General features: G+C 34.8%; 1 protein-coding gene across 1 annotated transcript in view; it reads right to left on the reverse strand.

Annotated features, from left to right (window-relative positions):
* Window positions 1-25,799, reverse strand: part of spir (spire type actin nucleation factor) — a 107,479-nt gene that overhangs the window by 65,891 nt on the left and 15,789 nt on the right. Inside the window, exon 2 of the mRNA XM_013312853.1 lies at window positions 9,167-9,204. Within this exon, the coding sequence (XP_013168307.1) occupies window positions 9,167-9,204 (38 nt within the window). The remainder of the gene's footprint in view (window positions 1-9,166; window positions 9,205-25,799) is intronic.

The raw sequence follows: 25,799 nt of genomic DNA on the forward strand, positions 1-25,799 counted from the left end.
ATCAGAACGAAGGAAAAGCTGTCATTTCCAAGAAATCGCCTAACCATTAACTTATACTCTGTTCCTTCAAAAAGAGTAAGAGGGAAATTATATTTCTTCAACCGTAGAACTATAGAAAAAAATCTACATCATCATCATCAACCTGCCCTTATCCCTATCGAGGGTCGGCACAGCATGTACTACTCCTCCATACATCTCTATCAGCCGTCATATCCGAGTCTACCCCCTTCTTACGCATATCCTCTTTCACACAGTCATTCCATACTTTTTTTGGTCTTCCTCTACCCTTGTAGCCATCCACATTCAATCTCATTACTTTTTTGCTTATATCATCATCATCCCTCCTCATAACATGTCCAAACCACGCTAATCTTTTACTCCTCAATTTCTCGATCACTGGCGCTACTTTCAAACTTCCTCTAATATACACATTTTTAACTTTTAACATTAACATTTTAACTAACATTTTAGAAAAAAATCTACATGAATTATCGAATTTTATTACAATAACACGAAACTGTTAAAAGAAAAAGTGTGAGAAGGGCTACAAAAGATCTGCTCTAAAGTTACCGACGATAATGTCTCTGAATGAAAATTAATATAAAAATATTGATGTACAAAGAATTAATTTATGTTACCAGATATACAAACTACGGTAAATGAAGTAGGAAACAGACGTTGTGGTTTGACACTCGATCTACCATGAGTTTAGCCACGTGTACGACTGGCCGCGGAAACCGCAGAGTAGAGACGGTTTCTGCACGTTCTTGTGAAAAACGCAACAGTTTTATCTTATATATAAAATTCTCCTGTCTCAATGATAGTTACCATAATCAGAAACGACTTGACCGATTTTTTTGAAATTTTATAAACATATTCAGTAGGGCTGAGAAACGGCTAAAATTGCAGAATCAGGGGCGACAACGAGTTTCTGTATAACATATAATAATGTCAATCATATTTAATTTTTACACCAATGTTTTACAAGTTAGAAATTCTTTGAACTGAAAATTAAATATATACTTAACGGTGTGCTGTGTACGTTGTGATACTTAAACTAAAATATAAATCATAAATAATGGAATTTTGATAATTCTGTAATCTTCCGACAAACCTGTCGTCAGAATGCATATAAGAGGGCGCGGTCACTGTTATTAACATATTTTAATGCGGCCACGATTTACGGCTAACTGTGCCGAAGCCAAAGGTCTCTATTATAGTAGTATATTTTAATATACGACACAATGATGCCAAAGTTTTGTTTCGCAGAAATTGAATGAAATTAATTGAATTAATACAAATTGATGTGTCGATTGTGACATTTTTATGCATTTAATCCGATTAGGAATTGAGTTCACTGTAAGATTTATGTAACAGAGTTTTATACTTTTCAACTTTAGTCGATTATATGCGTTGCTTCGTTGACAACTGCATAATGCGATAGTTACATCCCGATGAAGCATTATTAGACGAACTCAGAGACGTTTAATTCGACAAAATTTTTTGTAGCAAAAAAACAGATTTTTTTTTAGTAAAGTCATATTACGTAATTTTCTCTAAACTAGTTCAATAGATTTTTTTAATTAGTTGTTCGTCACACTGGACACCATTGAATTAAGGGTTAAGTAACCTTAATAATGATTCTGGCGATTCATTGCTGCAGTAAGAGATTGTCAACAAAAAAAGATGTATCAGTAAAATAGACGATTTAAAATAATGTACCACTAATTCAATACTTTCATGTAATTGACTAACCCCGCATGTCGTATCGTTCAACGCTTTCCTTGTATCAACAAAGTGAAACCTATAAATGCAAATACAATGTAGTTATCTGAACACAAAACGGGAAATTGTTTCCATAATGGGGGCCGCATAATTCTGTACGTAATCTCTTAGTCGGCATCTGAACATCTAACACTTGCGCCCGACTATCTTTATGACCATGTGTGTCTTTTTATTCTGCCTCCCTGCGCTGAAAATTATTACCATATTAAGTTTAATATGTGTATAGTCATCAGAAAATCTTTTCACGCCTTGCATGTCTTTTATTAAAAAAAATATTAACACACTCTGTACTTAATTTTTTATATATAATCTGTAGCAAAATTAGAAAAAAATGTCTTTCTACCGAAGAGACAACTCAATTATCGATTTTCTTTTAATATCCAGCCATATTTAGTATTAAGTCACTGCACAGCACAGAGGGCGCTGAACTTTTGCGCGCCAATAAAAAGCGAGCGGTTAGCCTTGACCGTGCGCGCACGCCGCGCCGCCCCGCGCCTCGGACGCGCACTTCATATTTATTTACTCTGTGCGTCGCGTCAATGAGTGGCGCGAAAACGTTCTCTATTCATAACCTAATTCATCAAACAAACCAAGTTTTAATTACAACTTATACGATAACGTAACAAATTGTTTTAAGACGCAGTTATTTTTATTTAAATTACTTACGCTTTAGTACTTGGTAGATGCCTTAATAGATTTATTTGTGGTTGAAATTATATTCTACGTACACGTATAAAAACTTAATATCTCTTTAATTTGTTAAAATTAATCGATTCAGATATACGTCTTGTAGACCAATAAATAACGAATCGTGCAGGTCTGCATTTACGTACGAACTTTTTTTTTTTAATTAAAAGGTACAATTATTAATGAGGTTGCACCCAAAACTGAATAAAAAAAGTTTACTCAGTGTTTGTTCTAATTTAAGATATATTTTTTACATTTATAAGTGAGAAATGTAACCCTAGTCAACCCACAAGTTCGTTTATTCTTAATACATTTTTAATTACATATATAAGTAGATTTTAATAGTGTTTAAATTCCCAAAAGATTCGTAGTTTATAGTTAAAACAGTAAATCCGGAACAAGGTCAAGAACTGTCCCACAACATTTGGTCCGGACAATAGCTCAGCATTTGGAGCGTACATCGTGGGATTATTCTTGAAAAAAAAAACTTGACAGCATAAGCTAGTTCACTTTTCTACCGTTACTGGATCGCTGATTTGAATAACATTCGTAATGATGTTCTTATATTCAACTTCAATTAAAATGACATTATCACTGCCATGAATACGGTTTCTAGGACACATAGGAAATAGAACATACAAGACAGATATCATTTACCTTCTTATCGTAGATTTTATCGTTAAGTATTAAACGGTTAATGGAGTCACAAGGGCGAGGTTAATGTCATACATTGAATGTAAGTACTCAATTAATTTACTATCAGAACCAAGCAAATGGTAGATCGTACTTTAATTACGATTTTAATTTTTCGTAGTTTAATATTATTATTTTTTTATACCATAAGGTGGCAAACGAGCGAGCGGCCAACTGAAATCGCTGAAATATCAAAGTGACTGTTGCCCATAGACATACGCAATTGCATATGCGTTGCCTACCTTTATTAGACGATTCGCAGTTATGCTAGTAGGTACGGTTAGCAAATATAGAATAAACTTGGGTCAATCTCCTTTTAAAAAAAGTGTAAAATCATTTACAAATCTAATGCGCTTTACAAGCTTGTGTAAAGCAGAAAAACGTACATTAACATTGTATTGATCGAGCAAGAAAAAAACTAGCAAAGACCGGAACAAGTTTTTGCAAACACATCGTTCGAGCCAATTCAGTTTTGTTTTCTAATTACATGAATTAATGAACAAAACATAGAATCAGATCGGCAGGATTGTTACGCTTTATAAATCATGGCCGCCAAATGAGACATGACCGCAATGAGCGAGCACTCGCATTACCAGCCCCTACCATTGACCAAATGATATATCCGTCCCCGATCATTTCAAGGCTGATTTGTCCGTTTTTCTACCACAAACTATCATAAGTACAGGGCAAAGTAACTGTTACATGATTACTGCGAACAAGTCCATTAGCTTGGATATCATCTTGCTGCGTTCAATTCTATTATATTCTACCGCCATCTACAGTTTATCGTGTTTGACTTGATTTTGATAAGCGATAAGATTGTAGTTTATAGTGTGACACGAGATGACTGCGCTTATCACGACCTACAGTTTCCTGTGTAAACAATCATTCAGCTATAGAAAATCAGATTTTAAGTAGTTATTCTGTTACATTTAAGACTAACATTAACAATTAGTAGGGGACGGCGAAATATTGGCAAGTTCAATAGCGCTTCAAGCGTTGTAGCTTGTTTTAATTACTGACCGCAAATGTTACAACTGCCCTGTTAATTTTAGTAGCAAATCCATCACTACAGAGATAATAAAAGAAAACAATTTTTAAGTGAAACAAAGGAAGGCATCACAAATAGATTTATCAAGGAATGATCGCACAATCTCCTCGACATGACACCATTGATCGAAAGGAAGTTTCACCCGAGTACTGGAAAGCGACTATTTTATGTGCAATAAAACTGCCGTAGTCGTTTCGGCGAATGCGGAAACGATGCACGTACGAGTTTACGTAAATAAATAAGTCGCAGTACATGAGTACAATCAACAGACGCGCATTTACAACCTCACAAACCCCCCAAACGGTCCGTAAACATTAATCGAATTGAATGCGCTAAACCAACCGTAGTATCATCCATTACTCACACCGGAATTGAAATCAGAAAGGTACATAAATTGATATAAACAATAACTACACAGATAATATAACATACTATTTAAAAAAATAAAATAGGTCCTACGAATCGTATTTGTCTATATTTCAAATTAAAATCAACGCGTCAAAATTGTTTAAATACATTAAATATCGATAAATGTTTAAATTTTTATTAACTGAACAATACATTAATCGTTCGTATTTTTAGATATTATTATAATAGTTAGAATCCTTTATAGCGAATAGTGTTTTCGTTACCAAGTCAAGTGTCATAAACGTTGATATTTTAATAAGGCTAGCGTTGCGCCGATACACCGACAGTATCGTATTTTCTTCCTAACAGTATATAACAAAAAAAAATATACATTAAACATTATAGGGTTCTTCACGAAAAACTACTAAGGTGCTTAGTACTACCAAATTTAAAAGTCGAACACACACATAAACTGATGTGAGTTGAACCCGTGGCCGCATTATAACGGAAGTAATTAGAATCCGGAAGCAATAGGCGCGGCGGATGCAATACGTTGATATTACCGCACTAGCTTGCGCACTGTGTCAAAGGTGGAAAATAATGGTAATATCTACTCTATAGAATGTTACGTAAAGCTAGGAAACTAATGCATTATTCTATATGTTGCGCACGTTACCGCAAACTGCAGATACTTCTAATCTGTTGTAATAGACGAGAAAAGAAGATACACATTTTTTAACACGTGCCATGACAATACGATTGTATGATAACTTGACAAGCAAGTCGGCAGTTCTAAACGTGTTAACAACCCTCCACAAATTGAATGTAGTTAAGAATATAAGTAATAGTAGTTTAATTTTAAATCTAGTGTAAATAAGAAAAATAAAAAACTGAAACTAAGGAAGCTAATATTACGTTAATGTAAACAAAAAGCCGTTATCTCTAGCAATTTAATCATATGCAAGCTACATCGATGTGTGCAGATTATAAAACAATTTTGCATTCGATTATCCCGTAACTGTGGCTGAGGTGGTCGCGAGCTGATGACTCGGCAGTATAACGTCGGGTTTAATCAACTTATAAGACTTTGGAACAAATTAAGCATTAGACATAGTAATGTAGCGATTAAATGACCCGTGTACATCCTTTTTACACCTGAGAAACTAGAAAAAGACATCATTTAAAAGTTTAGTTTCTACAACAATTGAGACATTTGCTATTTAGATTGTCATTATAAATAATACGTTTAACTTAAACTGAACGTGTAACAAATGAGAAACATCGATATAAAATGTAGATAATTAAATATATAGAGTAACTTTAAAAACTTCGACAGACCAATCGCCAATGCAGCAAGCAGCAATTATCGGATGCTCGTATGCAGGCATCCGATAATTGAAACACTGCCGTCAAAAATAACGGTAAAATGGCTGCATCACTTGACGGCATAGACTTGACGGCATAAGTTGACGGCATTAGTTGTCGGTATCACTTGGAGCTAATGAAGTGAAACTCTCTGAACATATAACATGTCGTTTAATGTGTTATTGAATACGAGTAAACTGCGATTAATGTTAACATATCCGTTAACTATAATATCGTAAACACTTTATTACACATCACTAAGAAAAGCTCTACTTTTCAACTAGTAATCAGTGTAGAGTAATCTAAATTAAGTAAAAGCTGACTGGCTGTTAACATTAGTTATAGTATAAAATTATAGAAGCAAGATAAGCGAAGAAAAAAAAATAACTTCATTATTGAGGGTCACGAAATTCTCACAGATCTACATGAAACAAAAACTCAATTAGCATATCTCGCTTCCTGCATCATTAGGAGACGATAGACTCGGCCAATCGATTCACTTTCCCCGCGCACTCGCGTAAAAAGCAACCCAACTAGTAGACGCTGCTTCCTCGCATTCCTGTTCCCAGTAAAACCTTAACAAATTACAATGGACCTCACTTTCCATATACATATAAGAAAAGTAAGTAATTTCAATTCAGCAGGGTTTTGTTTCATTCACCGCATTCGATGTGATTGAACCCAGGCGGCTGGTATCCTTGAGCTGGCTACTTGATATTGTATACAAATATTGATATTTGTGGTTATAAGTTATGATTACTTCGTAATATAGCAGCCGTATGAGCATTTATGTTGTACGCAAGTTACGAAGATAGTTGTAAAAAAGAAAAAAAAAGCCTACAAATTACAAGATTTTATATAAATAAAATATTATGAATCATTTATACTCGTTAAAACCTTGATAAAACAATAATCCGTATTATATAAGACCAATAAATTGTATCATCCTACGCAATAGTTTTTAAAAGAGCAAAGGCTACCGTCGAGGCGACTTGTCCGCGCCAAACGACCTTCCCACGACTGATACAAATTTGTCAACGTTTGAGTCAATCGCACTAAAAGCTTAATGTCCTGCCCACCTTACAATTTAATGCCGGACCTTAAGCGACGTGTTTTGAATTGCTTCGTGGTTTCAAACTAAAGGATAATTTCACGGGCTCTACTTTAGTGAAACAAGAATAAAAGATGAATTCAAATAGTCGTTTTAGAATTCCATAACGCTTGGTTTCAACTGCAGTGAAACTTTTATCAATTCATATTGTTGTCTCTGTTTTGTTAAAGGGAGGGAAAGGGATGACGAGTATGTATTAATACAGGTCTCAGTGCAATGGAGTTCTAATGTAACACGTTCAATAATTACAGAGAAGAGCTATTTGCTCGGAATAAGACATATGATGACACTTATCTAAATGGAGGCTTGCGTATAAAACTTGATGCTACTAACACAGTGAACCAGTTTACTAGGTAAATTAAGAATTAACTGTAACTTAACGAAAGTAGATTGTAAGAAAGGGCTACCTTATTCTAGATAGATAAATTTATATAAGTATGTGTTTCAAAATTATTCAAAATACTGTTCGCAAGCGACTTCATCAATGTGGAATTTAAAAAAAGAGCAGCATTTATATGCCCGCATGCATCACCTCCCTTAGAAATCAGGTCAGTCGTTTTGAAGTTTGCCCGGAACAAACGGAGATTTGCGGACAGATAGGATTTAATATAAAAAAAGTATTTTCACTATGAACTACGCGAATACACAGATCCATATGCCAACATAAATTTTCATCGTTTGCGCATTCATAGAAAAATACAAATCGAATACAAACCACAACAAATTCAATATGGAAGAGCATCTGTATATAATTAACCCAATATAAGTACGGACGAAAAATTATTGATACGTGGATTCTTGGTTATAACTCCACAAAGCACCGTTGCGAACCTTAGTTGATTTAGGAGACAGTCAACAAGACGGAGGTTGAGTCCTCAAACAACATATCAAAGCGACGTCGCCGTACACAAGCACTTATAGCAAAACGTACATCGCCATCTAGACATTAAATTAATAACTAAATAAAAACCACTTATGTAATAACGAAGCATTAAATACAACTAGACTACGTAACTTTATCTTATATAATTTTCTGTCACACAATCAATTATTGAAACCCGTGTCCTATTATATACAACTAGTAAATAAATAATTTATAAGTTTTTAGCTACTTGTGACTAGCAGAATAACGATGGAATTATTTGACTGCTTGACGCTTTAGTCCACATTCGAAATCTATGATGAATATTTCGATCAAACAAATTCAACAAAAAAAAAATGACCATTTATCAAACGCTTATATCAAAACTATTCTTAGAAGAAATATTATGTTTATAGTCCGAGGAAAAATTATGTTAGGTAATAAATTGTAAATGGATTCGCTTTAAAATAAACACAGAGCGATATTAACAAGGAACCGTTTATGTTTACAACCAACGCAACCAAAGTAATTAACACATACGAGTACATTCAGCATTAGCATTGCGAGATCGTTAATTTTGTTAATAGCGGTTTAGCTGACTGCACACATGAAATTAAACTTTACAATCCTACACAGATTCTTTAAATAGTAACTCAGTACACCCCTTAGTGCAGATTCACTAAATATGGAACTAAATAAAGTATGGGGTATAACCGCACGATACAACACAGGTTATTGAAGGTCATATAAGAAATAATCTCAACTAAAAGAGACTCACTATCTCCACATAGCATCAGATAACTCTCTAATTGGGCCAGTGATACGCAGGGCTCGATATCTCTGTCCGTATCTAATCTGTGGCAAGTACATTGCTGTTATAATTGCATAGCAAACAAGGACCGCCCTTAGTACCTTGGATACTCTTCACGGCATAGTATAATAAGTCAAATGGAAGTGTGCCGCGGTGTTACAATTTTCCTGTTCGTATTTCACGACTGAACAGCTAACCGTTGCTTTGGTCCTGTCTGTATTCAATATATCTGAATGTAGAGTATTAAATTGCAACAAATATGTACTGCTGTTGTTAAGAAAAATCAGTACGTACTAAAAACTTTTCTTAGCTTATCTGTGTACAATCTCCTCCACATCAAAGAACAGCCGACAATATCCACACGACCACACGTCGCGGCGGCATTAGTGTTATGTTTTTTGCACGTTAATAAAGTAATTTAACTTAATGATAATACGACAAAAACGTGCGTACCTGCTGCTCCGACGTGACTTCCTCCCTGCTGCTGTCATCTGTAACAGGACGGGGTAATAAATTAGATATATGACACACAATCCACAGATTATAAAAGTACTAATGACATGGAAACTGCCACAAATAAGATTAACTATATAAAGTTACAAAAACGAAAACTCTTATTCAAGGAAAAAATAAAAATACAAAATCGTTTCTATTCTAGCAGCATAAATAATTAGAATATTTAAATTGCTTCCATATAATGAAAGTAATTCTGTAGATACGTTTTATTGAAATAGCTATATGCATGAAATTTGATTTAGAAATGGCCTCTGTTATTGTTTCCACAAGAGCCGAAACAAAGTGAATCTTAATTATTGTTCGAGAAAATTGAATTTGTATAACCTTAAGTGTGAGAGTTAACTGTACTCTCTACATTGTTTAATACTCTGCGATTTTAAGGTTTTTGTATTAAATTAAATTATACGTTCGCGTGATACAACCTGCACATATCTGAGTAGACATTCAAAAGATATGTGTGAAGTCAACCAACCCGCACTTGGCCAGCGTGGTTGACTATGGCCTAGTGACCCATAACTTAGGGTGGGCTCCGAGCCTCTCGGTGGAGACATATAGTGAGCTGATAATGATACGTTCTCGACATTTAAAATCGATATGAAGAAAACACTAAAAAAAAATTCAATAATAACAATGTTTTTTAAAATAATCTACATATAATGTATGTATAGTATTTTATTAACAAATCACCGGTTGCATCGCTCCAAATGATTGCTCAATCGCGTCAACGCATAGAATAAAAAGATTGCATCGCATTAAACAATTTCCTTTAGTCGACGTCTCATTTCGAATGACATGTAAATAGGCCCCCGACGTCTGAATGAGCATGACACATGTCGCAGACTCGTCACCGGGGATTGTCGTGCGATACCGGGGTGCAGGGGTACTGAACCTTTTAGGGCACACATTCGATATAAAAACGATAATCTATAAAAATGTAATAAATATATTTTTACATTTACAAATTTAAGTCAAGTTTCAAACATAAAATAACGTTATCACAGATGTGTTTAACTAAACTTAACGTTAAATTTAGTTTGTCACCCCTGGCCGTACCTTTCATCGGGTCGTTGACCTCGCAATCCCGTGAACAATTTTACGCTTGCACACATGACTACGGTGTAATTTAGCGAGACTGTAGACATCCGAACTGTCATGCCCGTTACTGTATCACTTGTGTTTTGTTTTAGTTATTACTGCATATTTAATGCGCATTTCACCCGTATTTTTGGACGGATGATTTTATCCGACAGGTAGATACAACAGTCGCAAAATTTTAAAAAATTTACACTTAAAATCAAAACAATCCTAAAATCCGTTATGCTTCAAAAATTTATTTCATTCATCAAATATTCAAAAGTTACGTAAAGACGCTCAAAACGTAGGAATGTCCTTTAGTTAAAGAAAAAAAACAACAAAGAAATTCCTCGTTAGATATAATTTCAAAAAAGGAATCCTAATCACAAAGAAATAAAGCTCAGTTTAGGATGCATCTTAAAGATTGGGATATGCAAATACGGGGATTATTTAACAGGCGACTTTATTTACAAAGTGCATTCACCCTCGCAACTCTCGTGACAAGCTCATCCCGCTGTTGTTATGACACAAAAGACAAATTTGTGCACTAATGCCTTAATTAAGAAACACAATTATCACCTTTGTATAATATAATTAGTATTAAGATAAAAATTCAAATAAAATAAAACACAAATGATAGCCATCGAACAATATGTTCTGTTTACGGGAATGGGTTTCCAAAGTTAAGACTAAGTTTCTAAATAAGAAAAAAAAGTTTTACCCAAATAAATGTTCAAACATTTAATTAACAATGCATATTTTATGTGTATATTCATGACTGTTCACAAGAATATAAATAATTTTGCAAATCAGACAAACGGTCGTATATCAAACCATCAGTTCATTTAACGGTTGCGTGTACGGGAATTCAAGAAGGTAAGTTGTGACTTTGACAGTCAAGTCAACAAGTAACAATCTTCGCGTTACAGTCATAAAGTGCGCGGCTAATTCGCAATGTAACGTCTTCGGCGTAACATTTCGCGTGGTTTTGCGAAATATCGCATACCGTTCCGTTAATTTAAGCACAGCGGGTCACTGCACCCCATTATCTTGAAACCTTTGCGTGGTAAATATTATATCACGCATCACATCGTACCTCGATGTGGGTCGCTTCAGAAATAGCTTGGACGCATTAAACGGTATTTAGAATGTGACATAAAACGTTAATGTCTGAAAGACTTTGTATAAACTCATAGGAGTATCCACTGTCAAAATAGTAACATCATTTATATGACAGTTTTGTCAAGGAGAAGCATGACAATACATTTATGTGTCAAGCCTGTTCTAAATAGTACGTCGATAGATGGGAGTGGAAGTCTGCAATACGATTAATTAGTTTGTTCATATTACATCGATTTAAAAAAACAATTTAAACCCAAACTAAAATTTTCTGCAATTTAAACACTAAAAAAACTCATAGTAATATTATCAACGTAATTATCAGTTGAACGAATTGTTTAAAAGCCCACATGCACAGTATGACGTGACCTTTTTGCGACGGAACGTTTCAATATTCGGTTACATTATTTACTGTTCATTAGTAACTAATTGAAGGAAAACATTTTTATACCCAGCCTTTTCACTGACATTAACATAATTTATAACCACTCGCAAAGGTTTGGCCTTTCTGTTGTATAAACCAATAACATCCCACACAATGTTATTTATAATTTAAACAAAGTTTCAATAATTAATCTTCATTCTATTAAACGTATTTGGTCAAAAAGTCATATCAAACACCTTTAATGTTGTTACTATGAGAAGTCATCTTTTACAACACAGCACGAAAAATAACTAAACCGGAATAATATTTAATGCCTCTTTTAACCCTTACTAATATTATAAATGCGTAAGTTATATTAATATAAAAGTACATGTTTAATGAAACAAAAACGTCTTGTATCAGTACATCGACGTTGTCACAAAGCACGTGGCCTGCCTTTGTCAACGGTTTATCCAGTTTACATATGTATCGCTCAGTCTGCGGTCATCGGTATGTTTTACATCACATTTTATCATCAAATGTATGAAATATCATCCAGTCCTACGGAAGTGAATAAATACAGACATTGATATAAACTGAGCGTACATTGTTCGTTATTATTTCCAAATACATTCGAACATTAGTAAGAACTGGAAAAGTGAGAAATCTCTAAAAGCGAGAGTCATTGGCAAGTCCCGAAGTATCATCTTCATAAGGACCCCCACACACTAGGGACTTTGAATCGCCCGATAGTTTGATATGGCGCTTAATCAGTATGAGCATATAATCGGTGTAATGTGCGCACCTCAATACTATCTGGCGACTAAAAATCTGTAGTATGCGGGAGCCCTTAGCTAGAAACTCTAGTAAGAAAGTGACTCTCACTTATCCAGGTTTCATGAAGAAAATTAAATATTAAATATGCATTAAATTGATAAATCTGTCTTTATTTATCTTTATTTAGTCATCAACCATTTGGCAATAACGCACGATCCGAATCCGGTTTTAAAATGTATTATAATGGGGAAGGTTATTTTTTTTAGCAACAGAGACAAGTTTTATTGCAAAAACTTGTTCAATGTATTTATCAATTACGGAAGCAATGATGACTAACATAAAGTCTAGTCCAATATTTAATTTAGTATTATATTAACACAAAAAAACACAAAATATATATCGTTATCTATGTGCAAAAATATTCTGCCATACTCTAAAAAAATTAAGTCTAGTATATAATCTTAAAAATAACCAAAGTGACTTGCAGTGTAAGATATTGATAATTCAAGGAAGATATTGGTTAATTTACTGGAAATAAAATAACCAACAGTTTTCTTCTCCCTTCAAAGCAAACACGTACAGTCAGCTTCAAACAGACCATATTTCAAATCATCGCCTTGACGATAGCTTATCAATTTGCCTCGTATCTGCCGTGTTCAGTTGTGTGCACAAGCTATTTTGCAACACCAGTTTTGTAAGGTGTGTAATCGTAAACAAAACGCGTTTGTACTTACAACGGTATAAACATACAACACTTTTAAACGTCACGATAATCGAGTAGTTGTATATTTATTTCAGTAATCTAGGGAGCCTGGGAAGAACCTCGATGGTAACATCATCAGAAAATCGCAACAATTTAAAAATAATAAACGCTATGAAGTGGATATGACCTATTATTTATTTTTATATCAATATTCCATCTCTAAAGATGTTTCCTAACTTTTTACATCTATGTATATTTTCATTTTGTATTCATAAATCTTAACATTAGACTAAAATCTTTACAATGTACAAATGAAGAACAATAAATACTTCGTACATTCTCATATTACAGTTGAAATAGTGGCGGGAAAATATTTACGTTTCCCGCCATCGTAGACGTAAGCAACGATTGTTTGGCGCGCGACGCGAACGTGTCAAAAACAAACTGTGTTGTCGGTGGAGTGCGGTCACGTGTCGCTATTCTCTTACAGAACCCTTGCTGCTAAAACCTCGTCTATTAAGCTTTAGATACGAGCTTTAGGTGCATTAATGATTACTTAGAAAAGAGATTACATTAACTACACAACTTTAATATAATAGCTTTCGCCCGCGACTGCGTCTGCGCAGAACTAAAACAAGTAATTAATACGACTACGACTTAGGGGCCTTCAAGAAAAGAGCGTACACCTTCCTTAAAGGCCGGCAACGCATCTGCAGTTCCTCTGGCGTTGCGGATGTCCATGGGCGTCGAATCAAATAATATTAGGCGATTCGTTGCTCGTTTGCCCCCTTCTCCTATAAACAAAAAAATATTATGATATATTCAAAACATTAACAAACTAATTGCGGGGACAGTGTTTTGCAAGCCAAAGCCGATGTGAGCACAGGCTGTGATTGTGATAAGATAAAACTGCGCGGGCGCTGACGGGGCAAGGCCGTGCTAACGACCTTCACACTAATCGCACATTGATTTTAGAAAAACACTATGTTCATACTAATATAACGATATTATACAAAAATAGTGGAAAATTTCTAAAAATCATAAAAAAAACATTTTTGACTAATAAATAGGTTTGTTTCTTTCGATATTAACGTCTATAGTACTTCATTATTTATTAGTTAAATATTCAAGTTAACAAATGAATATATGAAATAATCTGAATTTAATAAATTAATTCATTGTTTGGTTTTTCCCACCTTAGCTATGCTAAAGTTTGAAAATTGTATAATTCTTAATATAAAGATAAAGAAACGAAGTAATCATTATAAAAAAAACGTTACAATTACCGTCATTTTGTACTTGTAGAATTTATAAAGCACACTTTCTTGTCGTTTGCGTCACACTACAACACCTATGTCCGACCACATTATCACAATTATATCTGTCGTTATCATTTAATTGCCGCTGCATTCTACACCACAGATAAAATATAAACCTTTATTTATTGTAAATTAACGGTTAGTCAAACGGTATCCGATAACTGAAATGTTTTTTGTAACCTAAATATAACAAATTAAAAATAGACATTTTTCATTTCGTTATCATAAAACAACGACTTATAAAATTAGTTGAATCCACGTGTTATCGATTATAATCTAGGTATTAACATTCCGCGAAATATCATTTTCTAACAATTGAAAAATACCGCGCATAATTAACAAAAATCAAATCTAATCATATTTAAGTAAGATAATATCCCTGAACTTTAGTTACGTACTAGCTGTTGAACGCGAATCTATCAGCACGGATAAAAAAAAACTTAATTAGCAGCCTATGTATTCTTCCAGACTATGTTCTGTATGTGTGCCAAATTTCATCGAGGCCAGTTGAGCCGTTGTGGAGACAGCTTCAAAGACATCCATCCATATAAAAATTCGCATTTTAAAATTTGGAATGACGAAAAATTTACGTAAAATCTTTAAAAAAAACTATTCCATTAGCTATATTGAGACAACCCTGTTACAGATACCGCGGAGATCATAATTTCTGCAAGCTTCCGCTCTTAGGAGAAGCTTCGAAAGTTAATTCTAATGTGACAGACCGCCAAGCGCTGAATATAGGCCGCCGCGGGGCGAATGCTTTCTAACGTTTTGCAGGAAAGCTCGGCCAGCTAATGTAGTGCTTAGAATCAGCTGATTGAGAGGTTAGTCTTGTAACATTGTACGATTCAGTTAACGTAGTATGTTCATAAATATGTCATTTAATTCTATTTGCGTTTGATGAGTAAATACTATTATAGATAATTTAACACAATCCGATGAATGGATCACTGACAAATCTGGTGGAATCTGACCAAAACCTAGGGTTGTCAGACTTATAAATTTTGCTTTTATTACTCCGCTGGCACAGAGACTCTTCTCTTTTGTCGGTTTCGTAACAATTATGGTTTAGTACAATAGATTATTAAAAATAAAAAAGGTTCCTTTCACACTATTCAAGGTAACAAAAATTAATTTCTTATACCTACCTATGCCATACGAGAATGATTATTGCTTGGTATTGGTTAAGACAATTCAATTTTAATGATATTAAGAAATCTACGACAAGATGAAGAAACTAAGTCATTTAAAGTCCGTTATGGTTTAGCAACGGAACGTCCAATTTCAACTGATGTCATTTAGTAATGATTGTGGGTCCCACAGCGGGACTGTTCTCATCGCTTACACAAACTAGGGTCACTTGCTCATGCGAGAGGAGTCACGGAAAACTGTCGCCCCGGGCAATCGTGCGCGCCTCATTTTCTAAACGCCGAAAACGAATAATGGAATAGCCACTCCATTGGACATGTTATTATAAAAACAGAAGGAAGTAACTACGCTAGATGTGAAAGCCAAAACCCTCGTTCAATCTCTATTTTTACAAGCTTACGGTATAGTCAATTAACGATTCTTTCCTCTTTACAGCATTAGTCTATAGCAAGTATCCATAAAATTAAGACTCATTTCAGGTTACAAAAATGCATTCCGCTATTTCGGTTCATTAATGCATAATGTTGCACAACAAAAGAATAAATGCATAGCGATTCAATCATTGTATTATTTACAAGTATAATGCGGAGTACAATTCGTCTAATCCAGAGTTGTGCAACCGAGGCAAATGTATGTATGATGTATGGACGGTGTTATTCGACGCCGGAATTACATGTGCGTATCTAATCTGTGATGTATTGAGATATAGCAATGATAACGCGGCGTCATTAGTCTGGTGAAAAAATGAATAACACCATCCATTTAATTTTTATGCAATAGACACGGTCTGCTTACGATGATGATTCCGACTTGAGTGTTATATAGCTTGTGAAAAGTTATCTAAATTCTCATACTTATAATATCTCGCAATCGTAATTTACTAATTACATTCAATCGCGATCATAAAATTGGTAAACACTTAAGTTTTTTAAATAACCGCGTACACACCTAATGCAAACCTCAATAGATCAAATCAAACAAAAAGAGATGTATCGATAATTGAATTATAAAACGTCAGAACAAAACTCTTCATAGCCCACTATTGAGCTGAGGAATGAAATCGAAAACCGAACAATATCGGAACTCTAATAAGGACATGTCGTGAAAGTGAGATCGGCCGAGTAAAAGATCGCGTCACGACGACTGAACGTTGCTGATAAAAAAATATTATTAAATGAGGTTTAATAAACGTTTAGAAAGTTGCAATTTTATCATTAACTTGGGGTCAGCGCCGGTGTCGAAGGGAGACATGCGCTTCCACGATACCGCTCAAGATGACAACCTGATATTGAAGACTTCCAGACATTAAAAAAAAATTTATAGTACTTTATGATTTGTTCATGAATGATAAGGCCTTTGTTGGCCTTAAAGTCATAGTATTTATTGCCCGATCATAGTTCAGATCTACCAATCTGCTTATATTTCAACACATACTTAAAGTTTATGTGTCTTCGTGTCTATATATGTCATTTGACATATCATGTCAAAACAGCACCGTTCGATCATCAATAACCACGACTTTTAACCACATTTAAAAAACACATTACTCCGATAAACATGCAACATGTAATTGAAGATAATAAATAACACGACATCAAGCTCATTACTCACGGATCACAAAGAAGTGCTTCGAACTTATAGAAAGCAAAATGATTCGGTGTAGTAAATCACACAAACTTGTGTACGTACAGTTTCACCCATTAAGTCGAGATGTGAGCCGTGGGTCATAATTTCAGATGCGATCAATCCAAACATTTTGGAGCGTACGGACAATGGCGAGCGAATAGATAAAAAAAACATGTAATTTCACCGAGGCGTTCGCTGATCGCACGGAGATTGCTTGCAATAAACGAGCGGTAGCCAGCCTGCTACGGAATGCAAGCTTTTATTTTTAACTTTACGGCGTGGACTTTGTCGCTTAAACTACGATATTTACAAGTGCTCACATTGAAATGACATTAACAACTAAACGCTAACGGGAAATTAATACATAATATTTCTATTTCTGACGTGGCATATACTAACAACAGATTATTTATACAAAAACGTTGACGTATTTGGAGACTATTTCAGCATCATTTCATTTTGAAAGTAAATCATTTCAGTAGCACAAAAACACACACACAAATTTTGCAGACCGGAAAGATGTTACGTCAAAGAATCCTAACTATGCCATGAGGTATATAACCTTATATTTCGAGAAATATGGGACTTACTCAAAGATTCCCGCGCATAAAAACTCACATGTGTACAAGGATACATTATATAGGTATTACAAGTCTGTCATAAAATGTACAAGCTTTTAAATCGTGTCAATGAATTTATATTTGCTTATGCATATGTAAACAGAAATATTACATTTTTTAGAAAGTTATGATGGACATTTTGAGGTGATAATTGAGTTAAGAATGTTAAAAAAATTAATAGCAAAATATGTTTTAATTTAACCACTTAATTTAGAAGATGTAGTAGAAATTAATTAGGATTAGTTGAGGTAACTACTACTACTACGGAGTAATGTAGTCCAATGATAGGATTATCGTAGCCTAATCAGCACGTAGAAGGATTTTTCATAATCGGATTTAGGTTTCAACAGACGCTATGACATAAATGCGAGCGTTTAGTCTGATGAATTTCGTATGCCATTATTATTATCCGTTATTTTAGGATCAAAGACATATTTAACCTTTGTAGAATTTTCATCAATGAAAAAAATAAAAAAGAATTTGTTCGTTTTTTGCAATGAAAATACATATTTTACTGCATTGAACTCTCAATTAGATGTTAATGAACTTTGCGACGAACAAGTTCTATATGACAGTTGTACAATATAAATGTTCCTACAGTTCGTATACATTATTACGCTAATGTAAAGCTTGAATTTTACAACCGATCAATTAAAGTCGGACCGAGCGTTAAGACAAACATCTCTGTAATTTAATAAGCAACGTCTTACATTGTTGCATCTAACATTCCTCGATACAACGTGTATTTGCATTACAAGATACTAGGATAACAGCATTTTAACTATAATTTAATGTAAGCATTTAATTTCTCAAATAGAGAGGGGTAGTACTGGCAGTTATGAAGTATAGAAAAAATAAGAAATTAAATTGGAAAGTTGCAAAATTACTCTGAAGAACTAGAAAGCTCTTTCGCTTGTAATCAGAACGAAATTGTAAGATAAGATATCACTGAAGTGTGAAACTGTATCATTAGGTTGGTATTTAATTAAGATCCCAAGCATATCTTTTGGGATCTTATCTCTGGAATCCATCGTACACGCAGAATAAATTACCAACAAAATACGAAACCAAAAACATGCACAGAAAATAAACATAATTATCGGCGCACTTTCTTCCGAAGTCATATTTCTTGTAGTTGGCCAACTTTAATATACATTCGAACATCAGTACTACCAACATTAAACCAAAACACATAAGACCTCATTACGAATTAAAAAAACAACCTAAAGTTATATAGTTGAAGAGTAATTTTATATTGTCAGTGGTGAAAATAAGAAAAGCGACGTATGCGATGAAAGGCGTCCTGAATACTGCTAGCTCAGTTCCTTTGCTTTAATGAGTCGGAAACATGTCTAGTAGAAACGCTTTGATAGCGCTTAATTGAAAAAAAATAAAGTGCACCTAATTACAGTCATCTCTGTAAGAGAAATCGTAAAATGCTTATAGTATAATTGAAATCGTCCATTTATATGCGTCATTTCATATTAATTTCTAAACAATAAAATCATTGTGGAAGCAAAGGATTTTCACGCTTTGACAAACAAGAAATCGTCGTAAATCGTTACAATCCGGACAAATAAGAAAGCTGTTTCTAAAAGTTATAACTAACTCTTTTAATAACGTACTCTCAGTTGTAAAACACCGCGATAAAATAAAACAGTTACATTTTATAATTGTAAAATAGCAGATGACATGCGATTCGATAACGTCGAACGGAACGTGACATGAATTGGCGGGAATGGCAATGACATCACTCTTTGATACTTAATTCAAAATCCGCAGGTGGTACGCATTGTCAGTCGAATTTGTTCTACAACAGTAAAAACACCACGTTATCTGCGATGGCTTTTTTGACACTTCCATTTATTACTATGCCTTGTATTACGTCAGTATTACTATTGAGTATAGTTAAATATGGATGAAAAACTAAGTTAACAATCTTCACCATATTCAAAATGCTTTTAAGCTTATAGGAAGGTAAATTAATGATGACAAAAGAGAAAAATACTCATGAATTAAAATCGGCATGTTACCTGCGTGTCCAAACATTAGAGGGAAGCAACAATAGTGGAATACATAATGCATTAAACCGGACACAATGGCACCTGAATCCCATGGGAACTTTCGCAGGCGAGGGCGTTCCGCGCCACGGGACTGATAGCACCCTGCCTCTGCTCGTTAAAATGACTCAAGATATCAGCCACGTTGATCACTATCTTAGAATTTTTACTATTGTACAGAAACATTTCAAATAAATAAATCGTGAACTAAAACGCCTTAAATTTTCAGTACTGCTGGTACTAGGCTTTCAGAGATGCGAAAGGAATCGCTGCAAGTTTAGTGCATATCATAAAAATGTAAACGCCATCGTTGACGCAAACAAAATACTACGATACGTTAAAATTAATTATCAATCGAGCATCGCAATATCATAAAACAGTGTCAAGTGCAATCTACTCAAGTGGTTTAAACACGTCGTACTCTTCAAAGACGTGGGTGTAACGTAACGCGAGACCCACCGGCTGGCTAACCAGGCCGAGTGGGTTTGAATGTGAGTCCAAAACACGACAAACAAAATATCCGTACATTGACGGACGACCTTAACCTTCTCGCTTAGAAAAAGTATCAATTCAAATATACTAGGATAACATAAGCTATGTATGTACAAGAAACATTAGTCGTCACTAGAACACAAGCTTTCCTTGTTTTACTTTGAGTATGCAGTATTTTGTACCATTGTTAAAATATGTTGACAAATTTTAACTGGCTGGGAAGAAACTGTCTAATAGTTTGATGAATAAATTGATTTCATTTATTTTAAACGACAATAAAAAGTAAAGTATTAAGGAAATGAGTAAAACAGATTAAAAATAATCACTTAAACTTTCACAGATGTAATATGTTTAAACTAACAATCACATTGAAGCGACCAGCATTAATGATTATCCGGCGAAACGATTCTAAGCTTCGTGAAATCTAATGAACGCAAATTATAGACAGCACAGCACTAAAGATACACTTACTATGCAATCATAAAATAATCATGTAAAACCATATAATCGAAACATGCAATAAAACGAGAAAACATATTAGTTTTACACAACTGCGTAATAGAACTATCTCTTTATTTTAAGATTGGGATACGTTATCATGTACATAAAATAAAATAGTAAAAAAATGAAGTAATAACAAACTTTTGTTTTTCAAACAACAAAAATGCATGCTAGGTCAATTTCTTAAGATAGTCAATTGGCTCTCACGCTTGGAACCTAAAACCTTTAGCCGTAGAAAAATTGTCGATGGTCATGTCTCAATCGTAGACAAGTGAACATTGACATTGAGGCGATCGGCCGTGGCGATCTCCGTGTAATTATAAAGCTCGCGCAATCTGTCGCGACCTGGCTTATCTGACAGCCGGACTGAAGATCGCCGGCTAATGGAAAGCGCATTTACAAATAAATTAAAACAAAATTCTTGGTCGTAAGTGCGATTGCAATGAGACTAGCAAGTTATTTTTGCTTATTCACATGACAGAGTCATTTAAAACAAGATCTACAGGGTCTCATAGACAACAATGTGACTATAGATTTGTTATTACATAATGCCCTTTAACCATTATAAAACTACCAACATAAGAAAAGAACCTAATATCACACTTCAGGGAAGAGGACGTAAAAGAAGAAATGCATTTAGTATTACTTTGGATATCATGACAAAGATTCTTTGCAAGCTTTATAAAGTCCTTAACGAAGCTCGGAGACGGACAAATTCAATTGCAAATTATAAGGATGAATTAATGATAAAGTAGTCCGGTGCAGACATGATTTACAACCCTCTCGAGACGCTGACGCTTCGCGACGGCGGGATGCTCTTGTTTAAGATTTATACGATAACCGTGTGAAACAAACAGATGGTTCATTCTTCTCAGTAACTGTGTACGAGATAATCTGTCACAATAACAACTTTAAAACTGAAGGGGAAAATGTATGCGAAGACAGTACTATCATAAATTTTGATTCGATTGCACCGGTGAATAAAAAATCGAATACGAATATCGAATCGATAGCTTAAATAATAAAGTGTTTCATTATCGATACCGTTATGTTTGGCGGGCGGTCGTAATATAACGAAGGGCTGGCCGCGGCGCATCGAGAGCCACAATTTATCTAAGAGACAAAGCGGCTTACCGTTATAGCCTCCACTCGAGACCTCTTCAATGGAAAGTAACACAAGTGGAACGAGAATTACAACCGCTAATTGAGGCTATCGCCCGTTTGAGATATCGAATAATTAACGACTGTCAAAACGTCGTAAACTTTGCGCTTACAGTAAGCACAAACTGACATCTCCCTGAATTAAACCACAGCCACATCTTTCTAATATTAAAAACGCGAATGTTTAGATGGATGGATGGATATTTGTTAGAAGGTATCCTCAAAAGAACTCAATAGATCTCGCTGAAATTCGGCATAAGTGTAGAGTACAGTCTGGAAGAAGACATAGTTTACAAAGTTTTTTTTTTAAATTCAGAGCTGATGGAGTTGCGGTCGATAGTTAGTAATTAGATAAATTAAGCAAACTACCAGACAAACAAATCGTACAAAACAGTATATTTAAACACATTATACATATCTGACTGTGGTCCAGCTTTGAAAACCGTAAATTGAAGAATGTAGCCTGACCCAATAAACTATCCACAGTTTTCAATCTCGATTAAATCAAAAAAGCTTTTAAAATGTTCTCTCCTTTCCAGTATTCGTTTTAACCACATTTCCCGCAACTTTTTTTACCAATTTTAAAACATGGTCCGCGATTTTATACCCTCCAAAAGTTTAGAAGACACGTAAAATAGCTTGTCTGATTTATAAACATACACTTTTTGCACTAATTGTGACAATTTAAGTTAAACGACTCAGTTTTAACCCAAACTATCATTCATCACGAATCCATTTTCCTAACTGTACTCCGAGTCCAATCTAATTTTGACATTATCAAGGTCATATTAGTCATGTTAAGCTGTTATCAGTGTTGACTTCACAGTTACTGATGCGTTGCGACTGCAGAGTAACGTAGAAAAAACTTCAAGGTCTCAATCTACACTCTTTGAATCAATCAGGGTTGTCCAAAATATAAAACATTGTTTTTAAATCAAACTATTGCAACATACGACTTTTTGTAGGGATTGGGAAAGTCCTAAAACATAACCGTGCGTTTCCACTGTTGTAACACCTGTATAATAGCATTCCTCTGAACATTCATTGAAAACGCACAGTAAATAGCAAAGCTTTGTATAGGCAGCCCCATGCGTGCCGCTCGAGCGCGGCGTAAACACAGCGCCGTGAGGATTTCACGGCCGATTGGTTCGGCGGCAAAAAGCGCCCGCGCGACGGCGATTGATGTGGCTTCACAACTCACGACAACCGACGCAACGCAACCAGGTGTCGCCGCACAAGTTCATTGTCAAATCCGATGGTAGTTATATGATATGACATGATAATATAATTTATGTAAACGTCTCACTCAAAGCCGTTTATTTAAACTCAAAGTAGTACGTAATATTTAGTAATTCTTCGGCATTGTGATATTTCCCCGAATTCCTTTCAGTAAATTCTTCTCCAGAACATCACAAGGGCATTATGGATCTATTGCTTTTTATTTATTAACTTTCAATTGTTTCAATTGCTTTTAATACTCCAAGTACATCGTTTCCCAAGACAAATATTTAGTTATCAAGTTACAGTTTTTTTTTTAAATTATTATACATAATCTTTATAGATTTAATATAAACGTGCGTGAAATCACGCATAGTTTACATTACTGAAATCCATATCCGTATTACAGGATGTAATAAATTATTGTATAATCGGCTTTTCTATGCAACGCTGCGGTAACCTGGAATCGAGTTACAAATAAGGAAGTAAAGATTAAGCCCTGAGTTATTACAATAAATCGGTCACTGCCGATAAACATTATGGAAACTGTTCGTATTATCACAATTACTAAGTATTATCCTTTTCGTGGGAATAAATTATTACTACGTGCAGAGCTCACTTAGTAACCCTTGAAAAAAACTCAATAAAAAAAACATTAGACAATATTATTCATAAAGTAATTATACAAAAAAAAACAAGGTTTAACGGAAGTTTAGCATTAATGACCATCGAAATTACAAAAGTTTGTACGAGTATAAAAATGAAAATTTTTAATAATTCAAGTAAGGTTCATTGGTTGATTGATATTCGTAACGTGTAAAATATTTAAGTTTTTTACTTTAAGCATTTTTTTCTCTAGACTTTATCTGCGATCAGTATTTAGTACTTTAAGCAGATGTGAAGAAGGAGTAATTTTTTTAGAATATTATCTCCATAATTTTAAACATAAATACGACAAAAAACGTTTGATGCCTTTCTTTAGTCACTCACTATGCGTCTTCCTGATACCAAAACCCTCCTTTAAACATATGTTATCTCTGTTTTGTCTAAGCTAATGATATGGATGACAATATGATTTATACAAAGATTTTAGTCTCAGGAACCAAACATTTCTTAATAATTTGACAGCCCTAATATCTAGGTGGTGACGCGTAATCATGATGCGGTCGGCGAGTTAGAACATCAAGTTACCACAGTACGCGGCTACTTACCTGTCGCTTGCTTGCACGCGCCGATCTACTTGCACGTTCTTCCCGCTACTTGTAGAGTTTGTGATCGAAGATCATTTGAACTAGAAAAAATGCGAGGCTAAAAACTAAATCTTAGCACCTTGATTCGATCACCAACCCATAAGAACAAAAGCAAGCTCCCTAGTCAATGCATACTTATCTTGGGACTTAGGCAGAAATAATCCCTAATATTAGTAAAGAGTATTCGCCATATGGAAGTTACTACATAACAGTTACCAGTAGGTAACGAGCATTGATCACATGAATTCTACTGTCCACCCACTGAATCCAAGGCCGGCCGACACCCACGACCCACTTACTAGAAAGGAACCCATTGTGATACTTTATGTAGCTACAGGCGATGCATTGCAGCTAACAGCCTCGACAACCTGCCCCATTGTATCTACTGCTCGCAATTAAGACTTATAGTCGATGCTTAGTGAGGCGATAGCATCTACTAAAACATAGACAAGAAATATTCGTAACGTTAAACCGCTTATTAAATCTATCTTTGTTAGAAGTCTAACCGGTGCTCTGCGGATAAGCTAAGTCCTACAATAGTCTATAATAGAATCGTAGAAAGCTATCCAAATAAATTAAGAGACCAGCACAACAGATTAGTGCCAAAGGAGTACTGATGCAATTGTGTAGAAGAGGGACAGCTACGACTAGAACTTAGAAGGAGTAACACACTGAAAGGTGGGGTCAAAAAAGTAATATTCATAAAGTTATAGAATTACCATGGCTGTACTGCATTTATTACAATTATTCAATGTTAATATACTATACACTGTATCACATTTACAGGGTAAGTAGTAAAGGGAATGGTCGCTGCTTGTTGAGTCGTCATAGAGGTCGTGGTGACCAATATCGGGTGATCCGTGGTGTGTTAATAGCTGCATACGCGCGAGGGGTCAGGGTGCGCGGCCTTGCGAGCACGCTCTGATTGCGTCGCGGCGCGCGATTATCCGCCCTGTAGTGTATCAGCTTGCATTGCGCGCTACCAATATGCATATTCATTATGATGCAGTAAAAGATTAGTAGCAAATATGATAATGAAAAGACCGAAAAGGTTTAACGATGAAACGACATTTCTTTCCACTAAATAACAATGGCCAGTTTAACAGTGGTTGACTATGGCCTAGTCACCCCTGGCTA

The sequence above is a fragment of the Papilio xuthus genome, unplaced genomic scaffold (genome assembly GCF_000836235.2).
Source record: "Papilio xuthus unplaced genomic scaffold, Pxut_1.1 DF827597.1, whole genome shotgun sequence".
NCBI lineage: Eukaryota > Metazoa > Arthropoda > Insecta > Lepidoptera > Papilionidae > Papilio > Papilio xuthus.